General features: G+C 40.5%; 1 protein-coding gene across 1 annotated transcript in view; it reads left to right on the forward strand.

The window, feature by feature from the left end:
- Window positions 1-20,613: 20,613 nt before the first annotated feature.
- The window catches only part of SRD5A2 (steroid 5 alpha-reductase 2), a gene marked incomplete at its 5' end in the record, with an annotated part of 47,741 nt that continues 43,141 nt past the window's right edge, over window positions 20,614-25,213 (forward strand). The window contains one exon of the mRNA XM_081068743.1: window positions 20,614-20,894. Within this exon, the coding sequence (XP_080924869.1) occupies window positions 20,614-20,894 (281 nt within the window). The remainder of the gene's footprint in view (window positions 20,895-25,213) is intronic.

Below are 25,213 nucleotides of genomic sequence, written 5' to 3' on the forward strand. Positions count from 1 at the left end.
GCAACCTACTTTGATAAACATTTAAAAGACCAGGCTGTGCTTTACTTGGAAAATTGGGGGAGTCACAACACCTGTAACTTGGGGCAGTGTATAGAGAGGGGTATGGGTGCTGATGTCAAAGAATGCTGCTGCAAAAAGGCACAGCGAGGCTGGTGGAGCCCTCGGGCAGTATCTTGGTGGGGTCCTCGAATTGTAGTCAGTCTTGTAGGGCAAGACATTTGGTTTTGTCCGTGTTTCCGAGAGTGCAAATGTGTCCAGGCCCAATCGACCCAACTGAAATTAGCAGTGTAGAACATTCTGTGTAAACCAGAATGCCATTTTTTTTTTTTTTTTTTTTTTTTTGTCAGAGGACGTGCCTATGTAGAGGCCCAAATATTTGTGTCTGCATTCAGGGCATTCTCTCCCAAAGGGACATAGAATCACAACAATCACCAGCATTTTGCCTGGTGAATTTTGAATCAGAGCACAGGATGTTGGGTAGCCTAGGAGGGCAGAGTAACTAATGTGACTGCGTCATCAACCCATCAAGTTCAATGCATTCACTCCTTTGAACCAGGTGGGATTAACATTTATCAAAACTTGCTCTTTGGTTCCTTTTGTTCACATATGTTAATACAATTGATTAGATAATAGTTTCCCCCCCCCCTTAAGTTTATTCATACTTTGATTTGATTTCTAGGTCATTCTTTCTGCTTTGATCAAGCAATCATCATGCCCCTTTAGGTAGAGATATCCATTTCATGAGACTTGCTAGTTCATCTTCTAGATCGTAACTTAGTTCAAATGCCAGGGGCATTTCACTGTAGTTGCCAGCCAGGCACCAAGAAAATGGGAAGGGCTCTAGGTTAGTGGTTCCCAGACAGGGACCCCAATTTGGACTACGAATATGAGAAAGTTCTCCCCAGTCAGAAGTCATTTAGGAAGGTCTGTCAAAGGCCTTGATGGCTCTGTCAGTCATTTCTCCATCACTGCTGCCAGTACTTCCATCTCTGAAGGACAATTTTGAATAGGACTCGCATGTCACCCATCACCTTGGCAGAGCTGTCTTCTCTCTAGGAGCCCATGTGGAGTAAAATGACCTATAAAAGGCCCATAGAATGTCATGCACATTTGGAGTAATGGCTATACCACCAGCAGGATTCTAGGTTTATTACTCCTACTGTATAGACAGCAAACTTGAGGCATGTAGATGTGAAGTGAGGTGAGATGGTGTGAGGTGATGATATCCAAATATAATATTATCACAAATCAATGGAGGAGCTGACACTAGAACTTAGAAACATATGCTACCATGTTTTCAACTCTAAATTACATTCCCAGAAGCTAGAAATAGCAAAGGAAAGAGTTGACAATTTTAAAGATTTCTCATGGTTAGTTTGCAGTCAGGAAGACGAAAGTTGAGGGCCAAAGCAGACCTATGTGAATTCAACTAAATAAACACCTGGGGAAGAGGAAAAACACCTCAATTTTGGCACAACAATGGCTTCCTCTTGTCTTCCCCATCCTGTTGCCCAGTGTCAGAGCCCACACAGCCTCTCAGGGGCTGTGCCAAAACTTCTGTTGGTCTGGCTGCCTCGCAAGCGGGTTCAATGAGATGCCAAAGAGTATTTGAAACAACCTTCAGCTTGTGGCCTCTGCAGATGCTCTCTCTGACTTGTCTTTCCCACCAGTCTATTGGCGGTATTTTGAAATCTTGCTTTCTGACAGAATCGCACTGTGAGACAATAGCTGCCTTTATGCTTTGATTGTACATTCCCTCTGGGTCCAAACTGGGCTATCTCTTTGGGGAGAGGAAGAGAGCATGAGTTACTTTCCAGGTAAGAACCATCTGACATCAAGCCCTTTCTGTGTCAGGTTCCACTTGAGGTTTGATCACACCCTGGATCCACAAATTCTGATTCACATCAAAGGTGGAAGGTTTAAGGAAATGACAGCACAACGAGGCCTACTGTTGAGGTCCAAAATGGCCACAGGCTTTTGTTTGAAGTAGCCAGAGACTTCTCCTGATGATAAAGCTAGTTCAGATTCCTGGTGTCAACCATGGCCCTGGGGCAATGAGCCAAGAATTTGAACTTGGTTCTGGAGCAAAGGTTCCAGCTGCTCACTTCCACCGTGCTAGTCCACGGTCACGTTTCCCTGGGCGGCCATGAAATGTCAGTGTCAGGTCATCAACTGTTCTTTATAGAATTGGAAAGACTTTTTAAATTCTATAATGGTATGTTCCATTATACTTTCTTGATTTCAAAATATTATTTTCTTGTATGAAATAGTTATGATGGAAAACGTTAGTTAACAAAATTGTATTCAATTAGCAAAGTAAAAATTCTTGGCTCGCAATTAAAAAAAATTAAGTATAGCTTGTGAAATTTTAAAGTGTAAGAACACTGTTTTTGTTCTTCCAATGAAAAATCATTTCCCCAGAAACTTGGGACTGGGAGTGCTTTTTAGAAGAGGTGGGTTTAAAGCTCATTGCTTCTAGATTCATTCAGCTCCTACTCCCCACATGAACTGTTCCTTTATTAGACTTTATCTGCCTGCAGCCTTGACCCAGATTTTTCCTTGCATGAACCTTCTTCTCCAAGAACACAATGAACTTGGCCCAGAAGAACTATGGTCTGTGTCCACCCCCATAGCGTATATCCTTTGATGTTTGTACTTCCCTTACTAATGGCCTGTCCATTCTCCTTCAGGACACAGAAGAGGATGTGTCCTGTTCTTTCTGATGATGCTTTTGGCTGATGACTAGGGAAAAGGATCACATTAATACATAAAATGTCCCATGAACAGAATCTAATTTGATGATATGATTTGATATGATTTGAATCAACCCTCAAATATCTTCCAAAAGGACCTGCTACCAGGTCTAAAATCCTCACCGAATCATTGTTTAGGGGTTTTCCAGGAAGAAAGTTAAAATTTTTTTGATGTTTGATATTACCTGGGAGTAGTAGCACATTTGCATAATTTAATAGAGCTCAATAGCCCACTATCATAAAAGAATTTACTTGATCAACACTTTCATATCTCATCTAGAATATCACAGGGCCCTGAGAGAATAGGATAGGGGCAGGTAGGTTCTGACGTAGGTTTGAGATGAAAAGTGCATCAGAGTTTTCTTTTCTAACTAGCTTATCTTTCCATTCTGGGTAGAGTAGTTTGCTGAAGAGGTGTATGTTATTCTGTGTGTGTGTATGTGTGTGTGTGTGTGTGTGTGTGTGTGTGTGTGTGTGTGTGTGTGAGAGAGAGAGAGAGAGACAGAGAGAGAGAGAGAGAGAGAGAGATGATTCATGAATAAAAGGACAGGAGCTGAAAGAAGTATTACATGCCCCCAAATGTATGGATTCAAAGCATTAGCTGCAAACTCTGCTTGCCTCACAATTCTGTCTGGGGCGTCCCTCGGGATGAGGAGCATTCCTAGTCCGAATATCTGTGGGGGTGGGTAGAGTCAAATTGAAGCACCAATTTTATATACCTAAATATTTAAAAGTTATAAATCAAGCCAATTGACTATTCAATAAAATATGTTCTTTCTTTCTAACTTGACAAATATATAGTTGATCCTCATTATTGTGGATTCTGTATTTTCAAATTTGCTTCCTCTCTGAACTTCACTTGTAATGTCCAAATCAATACTTGCAGCACTTTCACAATCATTTACAAACATGCACAGATGGTGAAAAATTTATGTTGCCCAATGTGTATGCTCCCAACTGAGGTCAAACAAGTCAACACTCTCCCCCCCTTTTTTTTAAATTGAGATATAATTGACTTATGGCATTATATTAGTTTCAGGTGTACAACGTTAGTGATTCCATATTTGTATATATTGTGATATGATTGTCATAAGTCTAGTTAACATCCATCACCACACATAGTTACAATTTTTTCTTGTAATGAGAATTTTTAAGATGTACTCTCTTAGTAACTTTCAAATATACAATGTAGTATTAACTATTGTGACCATACTGGACATTATATCCTTAGGAGTTATTTACTTATAACCGGAAGTTTGTACCTTTTGACCCCCTTCACCCATTTCACTCACCTTCCATCCCCTTTCCTCCAGCAATCACCAATCTGTTCTCTGTATCCATGAGTTCAGTTTTTCGTTTGTTTGTTTTTTAGATTCAACATATAAGTGAGATCATATGGTATTTGTCTTTCTCTGACTGACTTCACTAACTAGTGAAATTAATAATGCCCTCAAGGTCCATCAATGTTGTCACAATGGCAAGATTTCCTTTTTTCCCCTCTATCACTAAATAAAATTCCATTGTACCTATGTATGTATCACATTTTCCTTATCCATTTATCCATTGATACTTGAGTTGTTTCCATTATCATTCTTTTTAACATTATATACATTGTTTTAATTATAGAAAATTTCAAACATACAAAAAGGTAGCAGAGTATAATGAATTTCTATATTAATTAGTTATCAAGATTTTGGTAAGGGGGGAGGGGGCTGGTAGATGAGGGCAAATGGGGTCAAGTATATGGTAATGAAAGGAGAATTGACTCTGGGTGGTGAACATACAATTTGATATATAGATGATGTATTACAGAATTGTACATTTGAAACCTATGTAATTTTACTAACCATTGTCACCCCAATAAATTTTAATTGAAAAAAAGATTTTGTGACAGGTTTTAAAACAATCACTCTGTTTGCTGTCTTGAAACAGACCTTATGCAAAGGAGTAGACTCATGAACTCTAGAATGAGAGAAACCAGTTGGGAGGCTGTTGTGATAATCCATGCAAGAAAAATAGTGATGGTGGCTTTCCTTGGTGTTCTGGTGAAGGTTATAAGAATAGAGTTTCATTCTGATAGTAGAGGCCACAGGATTTGCTGAGTTGAGTGACTGTATATAGAGTGTGAGAGTACTCAGGATGATTTGTAGTCACTGTTTAGGTTATCTTGTTTTTTTGCTCTTACTCTCTCTTTGGTCTTAGTGTTGATTTATATGCATTAAATACATATGCTGCAACACTGCTTTACTTGAAAATTTCTGGGGGAAAGCTCTGAGGTTAAGGTCAGAGTGAGAGTTTTCATCTTCAAAATTGAAGAATGCTTAATTGAAGAATAGTCTGGTTCTTAGCCTCTCTCTGGAACTCTGCCTAGCTTGATTCCTTTCGATAGTGGGGATTTACTTTTATATTGCAGAGCATTGGTTAACTATGTGAAATGTTTGAAGTCAGTCTGGCTGTGCAGCAAGCGTAAAGGGTGGAGGCATGCTTTGTCCCATTTTTACCATGTAATCCATTTTATTTGGCTTTTGTCTTTCAAAGTTCAGGTGTTGAAATGATCTCTTGTGCTTTATTTATAGTTCCATGGGTGGCATGATCTTCCTCACTGTATTGTGGCTTTAGATTTCTGACATAGTGACCCAGAGGTCCAAGGGCAGTTGTTTCAAGTCCTGGAAGCAATATCACTTTTTATGATCTAGTCTCAGAAGTCACACAGGTTCCCTTATTCACACCATATTCTGTTGATTACCATTTAGCACAAATTCTTCCCAAATTCAAGACTTTGGGAGTAGCAAGATTCTTAGAAGAACACATGGAATGGGAGATACCACCATGGTCATCTTTAGAAAAGACAATCTGCTACAATCTCTTTGTAGAAAAGAATGATGTAATAAACATATTAAACACAACTTAATGGTTTGATAAGAGATGTGGATTTTGTGAACTTTAATTTTTTTCTCATTGTTTTCCCTTTTTGTATGTATGGCACTTAAATAGCAATTTCACTGAAAACCGTAGCACTTATTTTTCATTATTCTTCATAGGATCTCAGATTTCTTTTTTTTAAAGATTTTTATTAAAATATAGCTAACATACAATAATACTATACTATATACTATATACTATATATACTATATGCTATACTATATACTATATACTATAATATATACTATATGTATAACTAATATAAATACTATATTAGTTTCAGGTGTACATCATAGTTATTGAACAGTACCCACTTAGCACTATACAGAGTTATTACCCCATTATTGATTATATTCCCTACGCTAAAGAAGTGATCACCATGAGTCCAGCAATGATCTTACATTGTATCACTCTATTACAATATTATTGATCTTTTCCCCCCTTTTTTAAATTTTTCAAGTAGAGTTGACATTCAATATTAGTTTTTATTAGTTTAAAGTGTATAGCATAGTGGCTAGACATTTATGTAATTTAGGAAGTGATTCCCCTGACTACTGTGTTTCCCTGAAAATAAGACCTAGCCGGACCATCAGCTCTAATGCATCTTTTGGAGCAAAAATTAATATAAGACCTAGTCTTATTTTACTATAATATAAGACCGGGTCTTTAAAATAATATAATATAATATAATACTGGGTCTTATATTAATTTTTGCTCCAAAAGACTCATTAGAGCTGATGGTCCAGCTAAGTCTTATTTTCAGGGAAACACGGTAGTACCACCTGGCACTGTATATAGTTATTACCATATTATTGATTATATTCCCTATGCTTTACATCCCCATGACTATTTTGTAACTACCAATTTGTACTTTTTCATCCTGCCCCCAACCCCCCTCCCATCTATCACCCCAATAGATCTAGTACCCATCTGACACCATACATAGTTATTACAATATTATTGACTATATTCCTTATGCTATACCTTACATCCCCATGACAACTGTGTAACAACCAATTTGTACTTCTTAATCCCTTCTCCTTTTCACCCACCCCCAACCCCCTTCCATCTGGCAACCATCAAAATGTTCTCTATATCCATGAGTTTGTTTCTGTTTCGTTTGTTTATTTTGTTCTTTAGATTTCACTTATAAGTGAAATCATATGACATTTGTCTTTTGCTGTCTGACTTATGACACTCAGCAAAGTACCCTCTAGGTCCATGCATGTTGCATGTGGCAAGATTTCCTTCTTTTTTACAACTGAGTATTATTCCATTGTATATATGTACCACCTCTTCTTTATCCATTCATCCATTCAGGGACACCCAGGTTGCCTTCATATCTTGCCTTATGTAAATAATGCTGCGATGATCATATGAGTGAGCATGCCTCCTCGAAGTAGCATTTTGGGTTTGTTTGGATAAATACCCAGAAGTGGGATTACTGGGTCTCTTGTTATAGTCTTGTTTTAAAGTCTATTTTGTCTAAGTATTACTGTTACTACCCCAGCTTTTTGTTTATTTATTTCCATTTTCACAAAATATTTTTTTCCATCCCTTTACTTTCAGTCTGTGTGTGTCTTTTGATCTGAAGTGCATCTCTTATAGGCAGCATATGTAAGGGGCTGGTTTTCTTATCTATTCAGCTCCCCTATCTTTTGATTGGAGAATTTAATCCATTTCCATTGAAAGTAATTGTTGATAGGTATGTAGTTATTGCTATTTTATTATTCATATTTTTGATTTTTTTTTTATCTTAAAGAAGCACTTCTAAGATTCCTTCTAATACTGGTTTGGTGGTGATTAACTCCTTTAGCTTTTTCTTGTCTGGAAAGCTCTTTATCTGTCCTTTGACTCTAAAGATAGCTTTGCTGGGTAAAGTAGTCTTGGTTGTATGTTCTTGCTTTGGATCACTTTGAATATTTCATGCCACTCCCTTCTGGCCTGCAAAGTTTCTGTTGAGAAAACAGCTGACAGACTTATGGGAGCTCCCTTGTAGGTAACTATCTGCTTTTCTCTTGCTGCTTTTAAGATTCGCTCTTTGTATTTAACCTTTGGCATTTTAATTATGATGTGTCTTGGTTTGGACCTGTTTGGGTTCATGTTGTTTGGGACCGCAGTGCTTCCTGAGCTATTTCCTTATCTTGTTTGGGCCTCTGTGCTTCCTGGGCTTGTATTTCCATTTCCTTCACCAGGTTAGGGAAGTTTTCTGTCATTATTTCTTCAAGCAGGTTTCAATTCCTTGCTCTCTCTCTTCTCCTTCTGGTCTCCTATAATGTGAATGTTGCTATGTTTGACATTGTTCCATGAGCCCCTTAAATACTCCTCATTTTTGTGGATTCTTTTTTCTTTTTTTCTGGTTGGGTTGTTTCTGCTACCTTATCTTTTACAACGCTGGTTTGATTCTCTGCTTCATCTAATTTACTACTGATTCTTTGTAATATATTCTTCATTTCCATTATTGTATTCTTTATTTCTGACTGGTTCTTTTACATGTTTTCTATCTCCATTTTTATGTTTCCTACCTCTTTGTTGACGTTCTCCCTGAGATCATTGAGCCTCCTTATGTTTGGAACTCTGTGTCTGGTAGGTTGCTTGTCTCCATTTTGTTTAGTTCTTTCTCTGGAGCTTTGTTCTGTTCTTTTATTTGGGACATGTTTCTTTGTCTCCCCATTTTGGCTGCCTCCCTGTGTTTGTTTCCATGTATTAGGTAGGGCTGCTATGTCTTCTAGTCTTAGTAGAATGGCCTTGTATAGTAGGTGTTCAGTGGGGCTCAGGGGCACAGTCTTTCTGGTCATTTGAGCCATGTACTCCAGGTGTGTCCTGTATGTGTGTTGTGTTTGCCCTCTTCTTGTAGTTGAGCCTTGGTTGCTATTTGAACATCAATTGGAGGGATTGACCCTCAGTCTCATTGGTTGTGAGGACTGGCTGTGACTACAGTGAAGGAGTTGTGGTGCAGGGTCTGACCCTACAGAGCAGGATCTGTCTCATCAAGACTTTGGTGCCTTTCTAGTCTGCCCCTTGGGTGTATTCTTGGAGGTGGCTGAGTGATGTTCCAGCTCCTTTTGAAGCTGTCCAGTAGGGGTGCCAGCCCCAGGACCACCTTGGAGAGGATCTGCTGCAGATGAAATTCAGCGGCAGCCTGTGGCCCACCTGGGCCACAAATGGCTGCCAACTGTGCTGTGCTTGGAAGTGCCTCAGGAGGCCAAGCTGCAAACCAAGGCTGACTGTCATTAGTGCCAGACTTAGGGCTGCTCAACCAGAGGTACAGGACATGCTCAAGCCAGGTGCTGCTTGTCTGGGTGCCATGAACTTATGAGAGTCTTTGGGAAAATCTGTAGTATGAGCTAAGGCAGTCGGTTTGTTCAAAAAAGCCACTGGAAACAGCTTGGGTATGCCTGAAAGTTGTTGGGTGGGTTCTTGAATCACCAGGGTGTGGGAACAAATGGCTGAGACTCAGATATGGCAGCTGCCTGCGTCTACACACTGGGAGAAGGGAGGGATCAACAGAGAAACAATGGCCTTTGCCAGTTCTTCCATTCAGGAGAAAGCTGCCATGCCAGCTCCCATCCCAGGCCAGACAACGAAGTTCCCCATCATATGTCCCTGCTGTCTTTCCAGCTGTTGCCCCAGTACTGGAGCTCAGAGCAAGTCCTTGTGCGATACCTTTAAGAGAAGTGGCTGGGAATCCAGCTGCCCTCTGTCTCACTCAGTCACGTTCTCCACTGGTTTTCACAACCAGAAGTTATGGGGACTTCTCTCCCTGGCCCTGGAACCCTGGGCTAGGGTGGGACTGGGACCTCTTACTCCTGGGGGAAGGGACCTCCACAGCTGAGATACCCCTCTGAATTTTTAATGGTTACACACGGGTGTGGGACCAGCCTGTTCTGCATCTCTGCCCCTCCTACAAGTCTCAAGGTGGCTTCTACTGCATGTCCTTAATTGTAGGGCTTCGATTCAGCAAGATTTTAGGCGATTCTCAATGACAGTTGTTTTGTAGTTTAGCTGTAATTTTGATGTGGTAAGAGAAGGTATGCACAGCATTTACCTACTCTGCCATTTTGACTGCTGTTTCCATTATCTTGACAATTGTAAATAATGCTGCACTGAACATGGGGGTGCAGACATATATTCAATTTAGTGTTTTGGTTTTCTTTGAATAAATACCCAAAAGTGGAAATGCTGGATCATATGGTAGTTCTATTTTTTAAATTTTGAGAAATGTCCATGCTGTTTTCCATAGTGGTATCACCAATTTATATTCCCATCAACAGTGCGCAAGTGTTCCCTTTTCTTCACATCCTTGCTATCTCTTATCTTTTTTATAATAACCATTCCATCAGATGTGAGGTGATATCTCATATTGTGGTTTTGATTTACATTTCCCTGATGATTAGTGATGTTGAGCACCTTTGCATGTACCTGTTGTCCATCTGTATGCCTTCTTTGAAAAAATGTTTATTCAGATTCTTTGCTTAGATTTTAATCTGATTGTTTTATTTATTTATTTATTTATTTATTTATTTATTTATTTATTTATTTGCTATCGAGTTGTATGGGTTTTTACATATTTTGAATATTAACCCCTTCTTAGGTATACGATTTGCAAATATTTTCTCTCATTCAGTAGACTGCCTTTTTATTTTGTTGATGGTTTCCTTTGCTATGCAGAAGCTTTTTAGTTTTATGTAGTCCCTCCTTTTTATTTTTGCTTTAGCTGCCTTTGCTTTGGTGTCAGATCAAAAAAATTATTACCAATACTGATGTCAAGGAGATTACCATTATATTTTCCTCGAGGAGTTTTATGGCCTTAGGTATTACATTCAAGTTTTTAATCCATTTTGACTTAATTTTTATGTATGGTATAAGATAGAGGTCCAGTTTTATTCTTTTGCATGTGACTGTCCAGTTATTCCAACTGTCTGAGATTGTCTTTACCCCATTGTATATTCTTGGCTCCTTTCTTATAAATGAATTGACCATGTATGTATGGATTTATATCTGGACTCTCTATTTTATTGCCTTGATCTATGTGTCTATTTTTATACCAATACCGTACTACAACTTTGATTACTACAGCTTTGATTACTACAGCTTTGAGCATTATACCGCCAGCTTTGTTCTTCTTTTGTGGTTCCATAGAAATTTTAGGATTGTTTATTTCTTTGAAAAATACCATTGGAATTTTGGTAGAGATTGCGTTTAATCTGTAGATTGCTTTGGCTAGTATAGACAGTTTAACAATACTAATTCTTCCAATCTATACCCATGAAATATTTTTCCATTTAGTCTTGTCTTCTTCATTTTCTTTCATTAATGTCTTACAGTTTTCAGTGTACAGGTCTTTAAAATCCTTGGTTAAATTTGTTCCTAGGTATTTTATTATTTTGATGCAATTCTAAATGGTATTGTTTTCTTAATTTCTCTTCTTGATAGTTCATTATTAGTATATAGAAATGCAACTATTTTTTTGTATATTGATTCTATATCCTGCAACTTTACTGAATTCATTTATTAGTTCTAACAGTATTTTGGGTAGTTTTTAAGGTTTACTATATATAATAACATGTCAAATGAAAATAGTGACAGTTTTATTTCTTTCTTTCCAATTTGAATGCCTTGTATTTCTTTTTCTTGTCTAACTGTTCTGACTAGGACTTCCAATACTATGTTGCGTAAAAGTGTAGAAAGTGGGCATCCTTTTCTCATTCCTGATCGTAGAGGAAATGCTTTTAGTTTTTCACTGTTGAGTATGATGTTAGTTATGAACTTGTCATGTACGGCCTTTATTATGTTGAGGTACATTTTCTTCATACCCGCTTTGTTGACTTTTTCTCATAAGTGGATTTTGAATTTTGTCAGATGCTTTTTCTCCATCTATTGAGATGTTCATATGATTTAAAAAAAATTTAAATTAAAGTTTATTAGGTTGACAATTGTTAGTAAAGTTATATAGGGTGGTATATAAAACTGAAAACAACAAACGAACAAGACAAACAAATGAAGAAACAAAAATTCATAGGCACAGACAATAGTTTAGTGTTGACCATATGATTTTTATCCTTCATTTTATTAATGTGATTTATCACATTGATTGATTTGTGGATATTGTACCATCTTTGCTCCCTGGTATAAATCCCTCTTGATCATGGTGTGTGATCCTTTTACTATATCATTGAATTTTGCTTGCTAATATTTTTACATCTCTATTCAGCAGAGATATTGGCCTGTAATTTTCTTTTCTTGTGGCATTCTTATCTGGTTTTGGTATCAGGGTAATAATGCTGGCCTCATTAAATGTGTTTGGAAGTGTTCCTTCCTCTTCTATTTTTTATTAGAGTTTGAGAAAAATTGGTATTAATTCTTCTTTAAATGTTTGGTAGAATTCATCAGTGAAGCTATCTGGTCCTGGACTTTGTTTGTTGGGAAGTTTTTGATTATTAATTCAATCTTTTTACTAGTAATTGGTCTGTTCAGATTTTTTATTTTTATTCAATATTGGTAGGTTGTATGTCTCCAGGAATTGATTCTTTCTCTCAAAGTTATATAATTTGTTTGTATATAATTGTTCGTAGTAGTTTCTTATGGTCCTTTGTATATCTGTGATATTACTTGTAACACCTTCTCTTTCATTTCTGTTTATTTATTTGAATTTCCTCTTTTTTCTCTTGAGTCTAGATAAAGGTTGTCAGTTTTGTTTATCTTCTCAAAGAACAAGTTCTTAGTTTCATCGATCTCTTCTATTGTCTTTTCAGTCTCTATTTGATTTATTTCCACTCTGATCTTATTATTTCCTTCCTTCTACTAACTTTGTGCTTCTTTTATTAGTTTTCCAGTTTCTTGAAGCATAAAGTTAGATAGTTTATTTGAGATCTTTCTTGTTTCTTTTTTTCCCCAATTACAATCGACATACAATATTATGTTAATTTCAGGGGTACAACATAGTGATTAGATATTTATATACCTTAAAAAGTAATCACCCGGGGTGGCTGGATGGCTCAGTTGATAAGAGCATGAGCTCTTAACAACAAGGTTGCCAGTTCAATTCCCACATGGAATGGTGGGCTCCACAACTAGATTGAAAACGGTGACCGGCCTTGGAGCTGACCTGCTCCCTCCACAAGTAGGTTGAAGGACAACGACTTGACTTGGAGCTGATGGGTCCTGGATAAAACACACTGTTACCCCCCCCCCAAAAAAAAGTGATCACCCCATAAGTCCATTAGCCATCTGACACAATACATAGTTATTACAATGCCATTGACTATATTCCCTGTGTTGTACATTACATCCCCTTGACTATTTCTATAACTGGCAAGTTGTACTTCTTATCCCTTCACCTTTTCACCCATCCCCCAACCACCCTCCCATCTGGTGACCATCAATTTGTTTTCTGTATCTTGGTCCCTGCAGCCCCATGTCTTTCTTCTGTGTAATCCTTGCTGGTTTTCACAGCCAGATGATCTGGGGACTCATCTTCCTGACATTGGTGCCTCAAGCTGGGGAGCTCGGTGTGGGGCTGGAACACCTTGCTCATCGGGGAGACCTTTGCAGCCACGATATCCTTCCCAATTCTTAATCACCACACCATGGGTGTGGAACCTGCCATTCCCTGTCTGCCCCTCCTAGCAGTCTCAGTGTGGCTTCTTTTTATACTTCATTATAGAACTTTTGTTCAGCTAGTCTTCAGGTGGTTCTCAATGATGGTTGTTCCATAATTTAACTGTAATTTTGACATGATCATGAGAGGAGGCGAGCACAGAGTTTACCTACTCAGCCATCTTGACCAGCGGTCCAGCCTGTGTTATTCTTTAGCTATACATGGTGGTTGGCACTAATTCTAAAGAATTTCTTTAATTTTTAGCAGGGTAGTCATGACTTGTGCTTTCTTGTTAGCTTTGCAAATAGTTATTTTAAAGAAAATGTTGGTTCAGCCCAGTCCATTGGTTATTTTTCCCAGTTCAAGCATTCCAAAGATTTAAGGAATAAGATGTGCAAGGAAATTTCTCTAGGATGGCAGCTCCGGAAGTCCATTTTGAAATGGTTCTGTTTATATTATTTTTTACACCTTACACAGGTGAACCATTTTTTATCTTTTATACTATAATTTTACTGTACCATTTCTATGTTTAGATATGTTTAGATACACAAGTACAATTGTGTTACAATTACCTACAGCATTTAGTACAGTAATATGCAGTACAGATTTGTAACCTAGGAGCCATAGGCTATAACATTAATGCTTAAGTGTGTAGTAGCCTGTACCATTTAGATTTGTGAAAGTGTACACTATGATGTATGCACAGTGACAAAATTGCCTAATGACACATTTCTCAGAATCTATCTCTGCCGATAAGTGACACATGACTGAAATGGACTTGAGTGATTTTCTTTTCTCTTGAGAATGTGTTTCACTTCATTGATGCTTCCTATGCCAGGTAATTTTGGATTGGGTCCTGAACATTGTGAATGTTGAGTCATGGAGGTTATATGTTGTATTTGTATATTGTTTCCTTTGTTTTAGCAGGTAATTTCCTTGGCTGGGCTTGAACTTGAAACTCTGTTCTTATGTCTCTTATGTTCATAAACTTTGTGTTAAGCTGAATTACTTTCTGTCTGTTTTGCACATGTGCCATTCAGGATGTGGGTAGACAGAATTTGGGGGTTTTCCTCTTTGGCTTTTTCCTTTTCAGGAATATGGTAGCTTTTGTTGCCTTTTTTTTTTTTTTTAAACATGTGCCTCTGCTGCTGCTGTATGCACTATTCAGGCTGCACTTAGCCCAGGGTTAAAGTCTCCAAAAAGAGAAAATTATGCTTATAGCTGTCCATTTCCTCCCTCTGTGTGAATGTGAACTCCTCATCAGTATCTCCTTGTTGATGTTAATTTTCTAGTTCCTCCAGGTAACTTTTTTCCTCCCAGGTTTTATCAGTACTCTCTGCAGTGTGTGTGTGTGTGTGTGTGTGTGTGTGTGTGTGTGTGTGTGTTTGGAAGGGGGATCAGAATTTTAAACCATCATGCCTGGAAACAAAACTCACCTTTATTTTTGAAGGATATTTTCATTGGATATGAAATTCTTGGTTGAAAAAAATCTTCTTTCAGCACTTTAAATATATCATTTCATCGTCTTCTGGCTTGCATAGTTTCTGAGAAATCTGTTTTACTTACTATGTTTTTACCTCTGTCTTTTCTTTCCTGGCTGCTTTTAAGATTTTCTTCTTTTTTACCGGTTCTCAGCAATTTGATTATGATATGCCTTGGTGTGATTTGAGTATGTATGTTCTTTTTGCCTGGGGTTTATCAAAGTTCTTGGATCTGTAAGATGAAATTTTCTTCAAATTTGAAAAGTTTCCAAATATTCTTTCTTTGTGTGCTTTCTTTTGGATAGTTTTGATTACTATGTCTTCAAATTTCTAATCTTCTCTTGTACAGTGTCTAATCTATTGTTAATCAAATCTAGTGAATTTTTCATTTCAAACTTTTTTCATTGTTAGAGGCTCCATGTTTATATATTCCATTTCTTTCATTATGTTCAGTTTTTAATCTTTAAGCATATGGAGCATACTTAAAATAGGTATTTTAGAGTATTTGTCTGTTAATTCATCATCTCTGTCATTTCTAGTCGGTTTCTAGTGATTGATTTTCCTCTTGGTTATGTGTCACATTCTTCTGCTTCTTGATGTGTGTGGTGAAGAATTTACTTTAGCCAATGGGAGTTCAGGTTTTGTCCCAGCAACTTGAAGGATAGCCTGTAAACTGTTAGGATAAAGAATTTGTTGACCTTATCCCTAGTTCCTGGGAAATTGCTTCTAAATCCGTGGAATTTCCTGAGTTACAGGAGTATCTTGCTATTCATGGGATCCCTGATAGTTTATACTAACTAGATGACCCAGAATGGGAACTGGCTCTGCTGGAATGACAAACTATGTGATTAGAGGTTGGGGCTTTGACCAGTGTGATATCAACCTGGCCTATGGGGAGCAGAAGGATGCTGGAGATTGAGTTTAATCAGATGACCAATGATTCAATCAATTGTGCTTACATAATGAAACCTTAATAAAAACTCTAGGCGAGCTTTTCTGGTAGACAATACACTGCAAATTGCCACATATGACATGCTAGTGGATCCTGATTCCATAGGGAGAGGACAAGGAAGCTTCATGTTTGGAACCCTCCCAGACCTTACCTTATGCGTCTTTTCTTTTGGTTGGTTCTGATATGTTTCTTTTTTTGCTATAATAAAACTAATCATAAGTATAATGCTTTCTTGAGTTCTGTGAGTTGTTCTAATGAATTATTGAAACTGAAGTGTTACTGGGGTCCTTCAAATTTATAACCAGCTGTTTAGATGTGTATGTGGTCTGAAGACCCCTGAATTTGCTGGTGTCTGAAGTGAGAGCAATCTTGTGGAGGGCTGTGTCTTAAACCTGTGAAATTTGGCTCAACTACAGTAGCTGGTGTCAGAAGTCAATGCAACGTGTTTAGTAATTTGGGGGATGTTGGATACTGTAAAGGCTACATTGTTACTTGTCTGGTTTTAATTGTCTTCCTCTCAAGAGGGTTTGGCGTTGTTAAATCACTTGTGAATCATTTCAACCTCTTTGGGGGATTGATTTAACATTTTGTTAGGGGGCTAGCCTTCACTCTAAAAATTCCTACCACTAAAGCATGGCCTTCTGGGCTCGTTACTGAATGTTCCAGGTAAGTTCTCAATCTCTCTCTCTCTCTCTCTCTCTCTCTCTCTCTCTCTCTCTCTCTCTCTCTCTCTCTCGCACACACACACACACACACACACACACCACCACCATACCACAACACCTCTTGTACTGTTTCCCCAAAAATAAGACCTAGCCAGACTATCAGCTCTAATTCATTTTTTAGAGCAAAAATTAATATAAGACCTGGTCTTATTTTAATATAAGACCAGGTATAATATAATATAATACCATACCATTCCATACCATACAATATAATATAAATCAGTCTTATATTAATTTTTGCTCCAAAAGATACATTAGAGCTGATGGTCCAGCTAGGTCTTATTTTCGGGGAAATACAGTATCAATCCCCTACACACTGGACCACTATTCACCTGCCCTTATCCCAGAGCCAGGTCCCAGACAGCTGGAAATAGTCCCTAAAGTCAACAGCACATTGAAATTATTCAAACTAGCCAATCCTAAGCCTGCTGATCCTGCCTTGTCCATTTCTTCTGGTGGAAACCACAATAAAAGCTTTTGTCCATGTTTTCTTCTCACTCCCTCTGCCTCCTGACTGAGCCTGGTTCTTCCCTATGTGGGCTTACGTAGTGTACTATGCCTCCTATTTTAGGGATATGTGAGTTTAAACTTCATGACAGTCATTTCTGTGTCTGAATGTCTCACCACACCTGATTAAAACAAATCTCAGGCACCATTAAAACACACACAAAGAGTAAATACTATGTGATTAAATTTACACAAAGTTCAAAAGCAGGCATAACAAATTATGGTGTTAGAAAGCAGAGTAGTGGTTATTCTGGGAGGAGATGTAAGGAGGCATGAGGGGAGCTTTTGGTATGCTAACACACTAAGTGTTGGTGATAACATGTTCAGTTTGTGTAAATCAATCAAGTAATATGTTACAATTTGGGCGCTTTTTCTCTATATGTAATAAAAGTTGCATTATTGGTTCCTGTTCTCTCTCTCCCTTTATCCTGTCCTTTGCCCTGGAACTTCACAATACCTTCCCACTGTGATTCTGGAATCTCCCATGTAACTTAATTTGGCCAATAAAATGAACAGGAAGTAAGAGTGTACTAGTTCTTGATCTGAGCCTCCAGAGGTCTCCTGTGTTTCTTGTACTCTTGTGCATCTATTATCGAAATTATATAGACATGTTGACCAGCTCACTCATCCTAGGATAAGAGCCATGCGGAACAGAGCTGCCTCCGCTAAGATTCCCTGTCGAAACGCAGCCTGGAGTCGGGCTCTCAGTTACTCCCCAGATGAATGAGTGAGCAGTGAAGATAAGCCAAACCCAGCCCAGCTCAGCTGACGCCCATCTGATGCACAGATGCGTGAGCTGAAGGTCATCGGTCCTAGTAAGCTACTGACTTCTGGGGCAGTTCGTTATGTTGCCAAAGCTAACTGGAGCATTAGTGAAAAGTGATAATGAGGCCCCAATTGGGCAAAGTGAGGGGAAAGGAGAGGAGGGAGTTGAGACAGGAGAAATTTCATTTAAAAAGTTATTCCAGGGCCGGCCCGGTGGCTCAGGCGGTTAGAGCTCCATGCTCCTAACTCCGAAGGCTGCCGGTTCGATTCCCACATGGGCCAGTGGGCTCTCACCCACAAGGTTGCCGGTTCAATTCCTCCAGTCCTGCAAGGGATGGTGGGCTCCGCCCCCTGCAACTAAGATTGATCACGGCACTTTGGAATGGCTCAGTTGGTTGGAGCACATACTCTCAACCACAAGGTTGCCAGTTCGACTCCCACAAGGGATGGTGGGCAGCGCCCCCTGCAACTAAAATTGAACACAGCATCTTGAGCTGAGCTGCCGCTGAGCTCCCGGATAGCTTAGTTGGTTGGAGTGCATCCTCTCAACAACAAGGTTGCCGGTTCGACTCCCGCAAGGAATGGTGGGTTGTGCCCCCCTGCAACTCACAATGGCAACTGGACCTGGAGCTGAGCTGCGCCCTCCACAACTAAGACTGAAAGGACAACAACTTAAAGCTGAACAGCACCCTCCACAACTAGGATTGAAAGGACAACAACTGGACTTGGAAAAAAGGCCTGGAAGTACACACTGTTCACCAATAAAGTCCTGTTCCCCTTTCCCAATAAAATCTTTAAATAAATAAATAAATAAATAAATAAATAAATAAATAAATAAATAAATAAATAAAGAGTTATTCCATTGAGTTGGGTTTGAAATGTCACACTCCTCATTCTCCTGATATACATGGCATCAAGAACTCTATAGTTTCCTGCATCTACACGCCAGTGTCCCAGACTACGGCTACTGATGACAGAGAAGAGGTCACAACCAGGAATGCCAGAGAGAGGATGTGGATGGGGCATGGAGGGGAAGATAAGTTGGTTTAGCTTTGGGCAGGGTTGAATTGGAGGTCTCTGAAGGACATCCAGGTGGAGTTGTTCAGCAGGGAGGAAATGCAGATGAGAAGCTCAGGTCTTTGCTGGAGATCTAGATTTCGGCATTCTCAGCTGGCCGATGGTCACTGAGGAAGCCACACTGTAGAGCCAGGACAAAAACAACTTCAGGAAGCTGTGAGAGCCAATCCCTGGGGTTACTCCATGAAAAGTGCTTCAGTCAGTAGAGGTGTTTCTTCTATGGTCATCAATTGAACATTGAAGCATGATTACTATTCAATTTATAACTTAACGGGGAGACGATAACTACCTCTTGGTCAGCAAGCAGAGGATGCCCTGTTGCACTAACAGGTCACCAAACACCACATGTCCCAGAAATCAGTCATAATCCAAAACTGGGCAGATGGGGCAGCGGGCCTTTCATTGGAACAGCCAGCATAACAGGGCAGGAGTAACGGGGGACATATTGAGTGGGGTTCCAGAGAGACAGTGAGTTGGAACTAAGGGGGAAGAATGAAGAAGGCGCCCAAGAAAGGGGAGGGAGAGGACGGGAAGGACTGGAGTGGAGTCCGAAGTAGGGACCAGAGGAAAAAATTAATAGGGATAAAGTAATCAAGGGAGAAGAGACAAGATGTACAACAGCAGGTGGGCAAAGGAGGCCACCACTAAGGAGGAAGCCAGGTTAAAGAACGAAGGACGAGGGGAAAAGGAGCATAAACCACTGCAGGAGGGCAGCCAAAGAAATCTGGAGGCTGAATCAGAGAAGGCAAGAGGAAATAATGAACGAGGTAGGAAAGCGACGGGGTCGAGGATGAGAGAAGAGCGGCGAACAGAAGGAAGAGGGAAAGAACCACGTCTGGGTGTTTAGAGCGCAGCGGCATATCCAATGGCACCATCATATGGAACTCGTCTCAACCGCTTAGACGCTGGGAGAGGGCGTCTCACCGGAGAAGCCCTAGACGTCAGCCTGAACCCGGCCAGCTCCAGGAGTCCGCAGAGCAGAGGTTAGGGCGGGCGACAGGGTCACTATCTGGGCGGGAATCTGGGCTTCCACGCTCGCGCTCAGCGGACGAGCCTCTGTAACAGAGGCTGGAGGCCCAGGGGCGCGCTCAGCGATGCAGAGAGCGGAGGAATTCAAGCCCTGGAGAGGTTGATACCTGTCTGAGGGCAGGGTGGTGCACCGATGGCAGTAATGCTGAGAGTGGGAGTGCGGCTCCCCCTTCACGGGGCTGGTGGACACGGGAAGTGCCTAGAATCAGGGCCCCGGGTCGAAGGAAGAATGCAGAGTTGGGGGGAGGGAGCGGGCGGGGAGCGGCGGAGCACCAGGAACCGGAGGGTTGGGGCGATCCTGGCTTGGGGTTGTCGAGGGTAGGGGCTGCCTAGCGGGGGCGCGGAGGATAAGTATGGGGCGGGAGAAAGACCCCGGCTAAACCATCCCTGTGGTTTCTCTCTTGATTTCCTAGTCCCAGAAGTTGCAGCTTCAGAGGCTGATGGGTGAGGAACAAGTTTTTGACAGGCAGTCAAAGAGGGGACCAGTGGCAGGCGGCGGAGAGGGTGGCCTCGTGGGTGGAGGCGCCGATATGGGTTAGTCAAAGGCTCGGGGGCCCAGAACAGGTTTTCGAGCCCACGAAAGCTTCATCCTTCGCTCCACCCTGGCTGCTTCCCGAAGTGCCAGCCCCGCGAAAGGGGCTTTGCCATTGAAACGAGACAGGGCTGGCCGCGCCCAGGTGGGAGGCAGGATGGAGGGCGGGAGCCAGAGCTGAAGGGGCGGACACAGGGTGGTGTCTCGCGCTCCATAAAGGGGCCGTGGGGGCCGCGCTCTCCTCTGCTCACTGGTGGGGAACACGGCGCGATGCCCCTTCAGTGCCAGCAGAGCCCGGTGCTGGCAGGCAGTGTCGCATTGGCCGCCCTGGGGGCCCTGCTACTGTACTTGGGAGAGCCCTCCGGCTACGGGAAGTACACAGGGAGCCCCATGCCCACGGCTACCCATCTGCCCGCCCGCGCCGCCTGGTTCCTGCAGGAGCTGCCCTCCTTCGTGGTACCGGCGGGGATCCTCGTCGGGCAGCCCCGCGCTCTCTTTGGCCCGCCTGAGACTGCGCTTCTGGGCCTCTTCTGCGCGCATTACTTCCACAGGTAGCGTTTCCCCCGTGCTGACGCGGACTGCTGTGCACCGCCGGGCTCCGCAGGGCCCGGAGCGGGGAGCGGGGAGCGGGGAGCGGGGCTGCGGGCGGAAGGCGCGCGACTGGAGAAGCGCTCTCCGGGCAGACGCCTCCTTCACTGCCCGCGGCCGGTCGGCGTCCCGTTTCCCCTCCAAATCCTCTGACCGCTCCGGGGAAGGAGGTCGAGCGGGGCGGGAGGCGAGCCGGGAGCGCAGGCTGGGCAGAGCCGTTGACCTGGACAGTTCCCTCTCCTGGTCCGCGCTGCGCCGAGTCACCTGTGGCTTCTCTCCGCTCCTCCTACCTCCCACGCCGTCGCTTTCTTCTTTCCCCTTTCCTGGGCAGGGCAGGGGCAGGGACAGGCTGGTTCTGAGATCTTGAGAGGGTTTAAGTGTTGGCACCTCTCAAAAGAAACTCGGCTCAAAGGGACGGATCAACTTAATCTCTGCGAGTCTGAGGAGGGAGGTGGGCAGAGCCAGACGCGGACTTCATTGCGGGGAAAGAGAACTGATGGGAACCCACTGGTCTGAGCAAGAGACCCACTTCTCAGGCTCCACCCGAAAGGGACAGCTCTCACCACAAGCTCATCTACCTTTCCAGTTCCCCTGGGACATAAGTGTGCGTGGGCAGAAGTTAATTTAGAGCTCAAATGCTCTTCTAAGTTAAAAACCCCAAGTTGGGGAGAACTTTGCCATCTGGTCTGAGAAGGAAAGACAGGAAATAAACCAAGGGCTTTTAGGATTCAAATGACTGCCAACTGCCCCCCTCCCCCACACCCAAAGACGTACAGGGGAAGGGAGGAACACACAATGAAGTTACCTACCACGCCCAATCTTTCAGCATCTATTGTCTCATCTAACCCCAGTGGTAATTTTGTGAGATATGCGTTTATTACGTCTGATTTACAGACAAAGACAGTGAGGCTGAGTAAGGTTAAGTGACCGAATGAAGATGATAGATACCGTTAGTGTTCAGCCAGATTCAAATCTAAGCCTGTGAAACTCCATGGTTCAACACCTTTTCACCATGTTAAGCAGGCAGATACTCCATGCAAGGAGAAAGCAGAGTCCATAGACAGAGAAAGGTTACCAAACAAGGTCAAGAACTTATCTTTGGGTAGAGAATTACTAGGATCCAAAGAGCAAGGAAATCTAGATTAGAAATCAGGGTAAAGAATGTCTCTGGAAGCTGAAAGGCGAGCTTCTCTCTCTCTCTCTCTCTCTCTCTCTCTCTCTCTCTCTCTCACTCACAGGCGAAAAGTTGATGCCCCATCTCAGGAGAAGGAAGTATTAGAGAAACAATTTTCAACCTGTCTTTCCTTATAATCCTTTCTTATCCTCTGGATCTTTTTTATTGGTCACGATTTAATATTTGTGCAATTTTAACTGAATTCTCACTCTTTTAAAAAACAAGTTTTGGCAAGCAATAAAAACCACAATTTCATAAATGGGTGTCCTTTACAGATATTTACCAAAAGCCTATTATGGACAAAGTGTATGTCCAGTTATTAACCACTTTATTTTACCCAGATTGAGATGTTTTAATTTGCTCAGAAAGAAGGATGTTGGGTGCTGGCGATAAGAGGCCAGCTTTTTTTTTTTTTTTTTAATTACCACAGTTTATTCAGATTTCCTTAGTGTCTACATAATGTCTTTTTTTTTTCTGTTCTAAGATCCCATGTAGAATGCATTGTTAAATTTAGTCATGCTGTCTCCTGAGGTTTCTCTCCACTGGCAGTTTCTCAGAATCTTCTTGCTCTGGATGACTTTGTCCACACTTTCTGAGAGGGAATTACTCCTGATATCCTTCAGGAGATGCGTTTGCATATGTGACTTGAAATTCTTCTGCATGGGAATGGGTCTCTTCTCTCTCCATTTGTTTATTTATAATTTTTATTAGTTTCAGGTGTACAAAACAACATAATAGTTAGACAATTACACTCCTCACAAAGTGATAACCCCACTACCCAATCTACTACCCCTCTGATATCGTACATAGTTGTTACAATTCCATTGTCTCTATTCCCTATGTTGTACTGCACATCCTGTGACCATATATATATATATACATATGAAATTATAGTTGACATTCAGTATTATTCAGCTTCAGCTTTAGGTGTATAGTGCAGTGGTCAGGCATGTACACCGTCCATGAAGAAACCAACTTTTGATTTCACTGTTTTTGGAACAGACATTTGACAGAAAAATATGATTCCATCAGACAATTACTTTTATCTTCAAATTTACTACTGCCTGTTAGCACTATAAATAATATTTTTATGAAATCATTTCATCTTAATGATTAGTATTTTCTGAGAATCTTATTAACATAGTTTTTTTTTTTTTTTTTTTTTTTTTTTTTTTTTTTTAGTTTCAGGTGTACAAAAGAAGGTAATACTTAGACGTTCATCATTTATATCCCTCACACTGTGAACCCCCCTCCCCCCATCCATTATCCCTCCGACCTCACACCGAGCCATCACATTATATATATAAAATTATAGTTGGCATTCATTAATGTTTAGCTTCTGGTGTATAATGCCATGGTCAGGCATCCACATTATCTCTGAGGTGGTCTCCCAAATAGGACGCATGTCCATCGGATACCCAACAAAATCTTTACAGCATTATTGAATATTAACATAGTTTTTAGACTTGTTTTTAAAACCAAAAGGCACTTTGCACAATAAATTATGACTGGCACTTTAAAAATCCAAAGAAGTAATTATTACTTATGAAATGAATGTCAACATACGCTTCATCTTCTTCTGGGGAAAATCTGAAATATCAGAAAAGGATTTGCCTGAGGGAAATTGCCTGAGGGAAAATTGCCTACTGAAAACTCAACTCTGAGTTGTCCCTGAGGCATGAAGATATGATGTTTGCTCACCTTTCCATTTCTGTGAACTTTTCTTTTTTGTATGAAAGCACTGTAGTATTGGATCTGTTATCATTTTGAGTGCTTACGAGGTATTCTGCTCTGTGCTAAAGCTAAACACTCTACATGGATGACCTACTCATCCTAATTTTCACCCATTTAGGTGGGCACCAGCATCACTCCCCATTTTGCAGTTGGGAAACTGGGGCAAGCAAAAGTCACACAGTAACTTGGGAACCAGGATTCAGACCCAGAGAGTTTGATTCTAGAATTGAGGATCTTAGCTACCATGATAAACCGTTTTATACTTGTACTTGCTACCTTGTCCTTGCCTTTCAAAAACTGTACTTAGGCTTAAAATCTTTTTTTTTTTAATTCTAAAAATAATGAATGTTCACTAAGAATACAAAAAGTATAAAAACACCATAATTTCAACACCTAAGTTTATCAATGGTTAATGTTTGGAAACATTTCCATCAAGGCTTTTCTTTTTCTTTTTTAAACTTTATTTTTCAATTACGGTTGACATACAATATTATATTTTCAGGTGTACAACAATGATTAGGCATTTATATAATTCAAGAAGTGATCCCCCCAATTAGTCTAGCACCCCTCTGACACCACACATACCATGTTTCCCTGAAAATAAGACCTAGCTGGGCCATCAACTCTAATGAGTCTTTTGGAGCAAAAATTAATATAAGACCCAGTCTTATGTTACACTATATAAGACCGGGTCTGATATGATAGTAAAATAAGACCAGGTATTATTTTATATTATATTTATTATCCATATTATATTATGTTATGTTATATTATATTTATTATATTATATTTATTATATTACATTATATTACATTACATTATATTATATTGAAGACCAGGTCTTATATTATAGTAAAATAGGACCAGGTCTCATATTAATTTTTGCTCCAAAAGATACATTAGAGCTGACGGTCCGGCTAGGTCTTATTTTCGGGGAAACACAGTAGTTATTACAATATTATTTGACAATATTCTTTATGTTGTACTTTACATCCCCATGACTATTTTTATAACTGGCAATTTGTACTTTTAAATCCCTTTTACCTTTCTTACTCATCCTCCAATCCCCCTCCCATCTGTCAACCATCAGAAAGTTCTATGTATCTATGAGTTTGATTCTGTTTTGTTTGTTCATTTGTTTATTTATTTTTTTAGATTCCACCTATAAGTTAAAAATCATATGGTATTTGTCTTTCTCTGTCTGATTTATTTCATTTAGTATAATACCCACTAGGTCTATCCATGTTGTAATAAATGGTAAGATTTTATTCTTTTTTTATGACCATTTACTATTCCATTGAATATGTATATGTACCACATCTTCTTTATCCATTTGTTTATCACTGGACACTGAGGTTGCTTTCATATCTTGGC

Source organism: Rhinolophus hipposideros, assembly GCF_964194185.1.
Source record: "Rhinolophus hipposideros genome assembly, chromosome: 12".
Lineage (NCBI taxonomy): Eukaryota > Metazoa > Chordata > Mammalia > Chiroptera > Rhinolophidae > Rhinolophus > Rhinolophus hipposideros.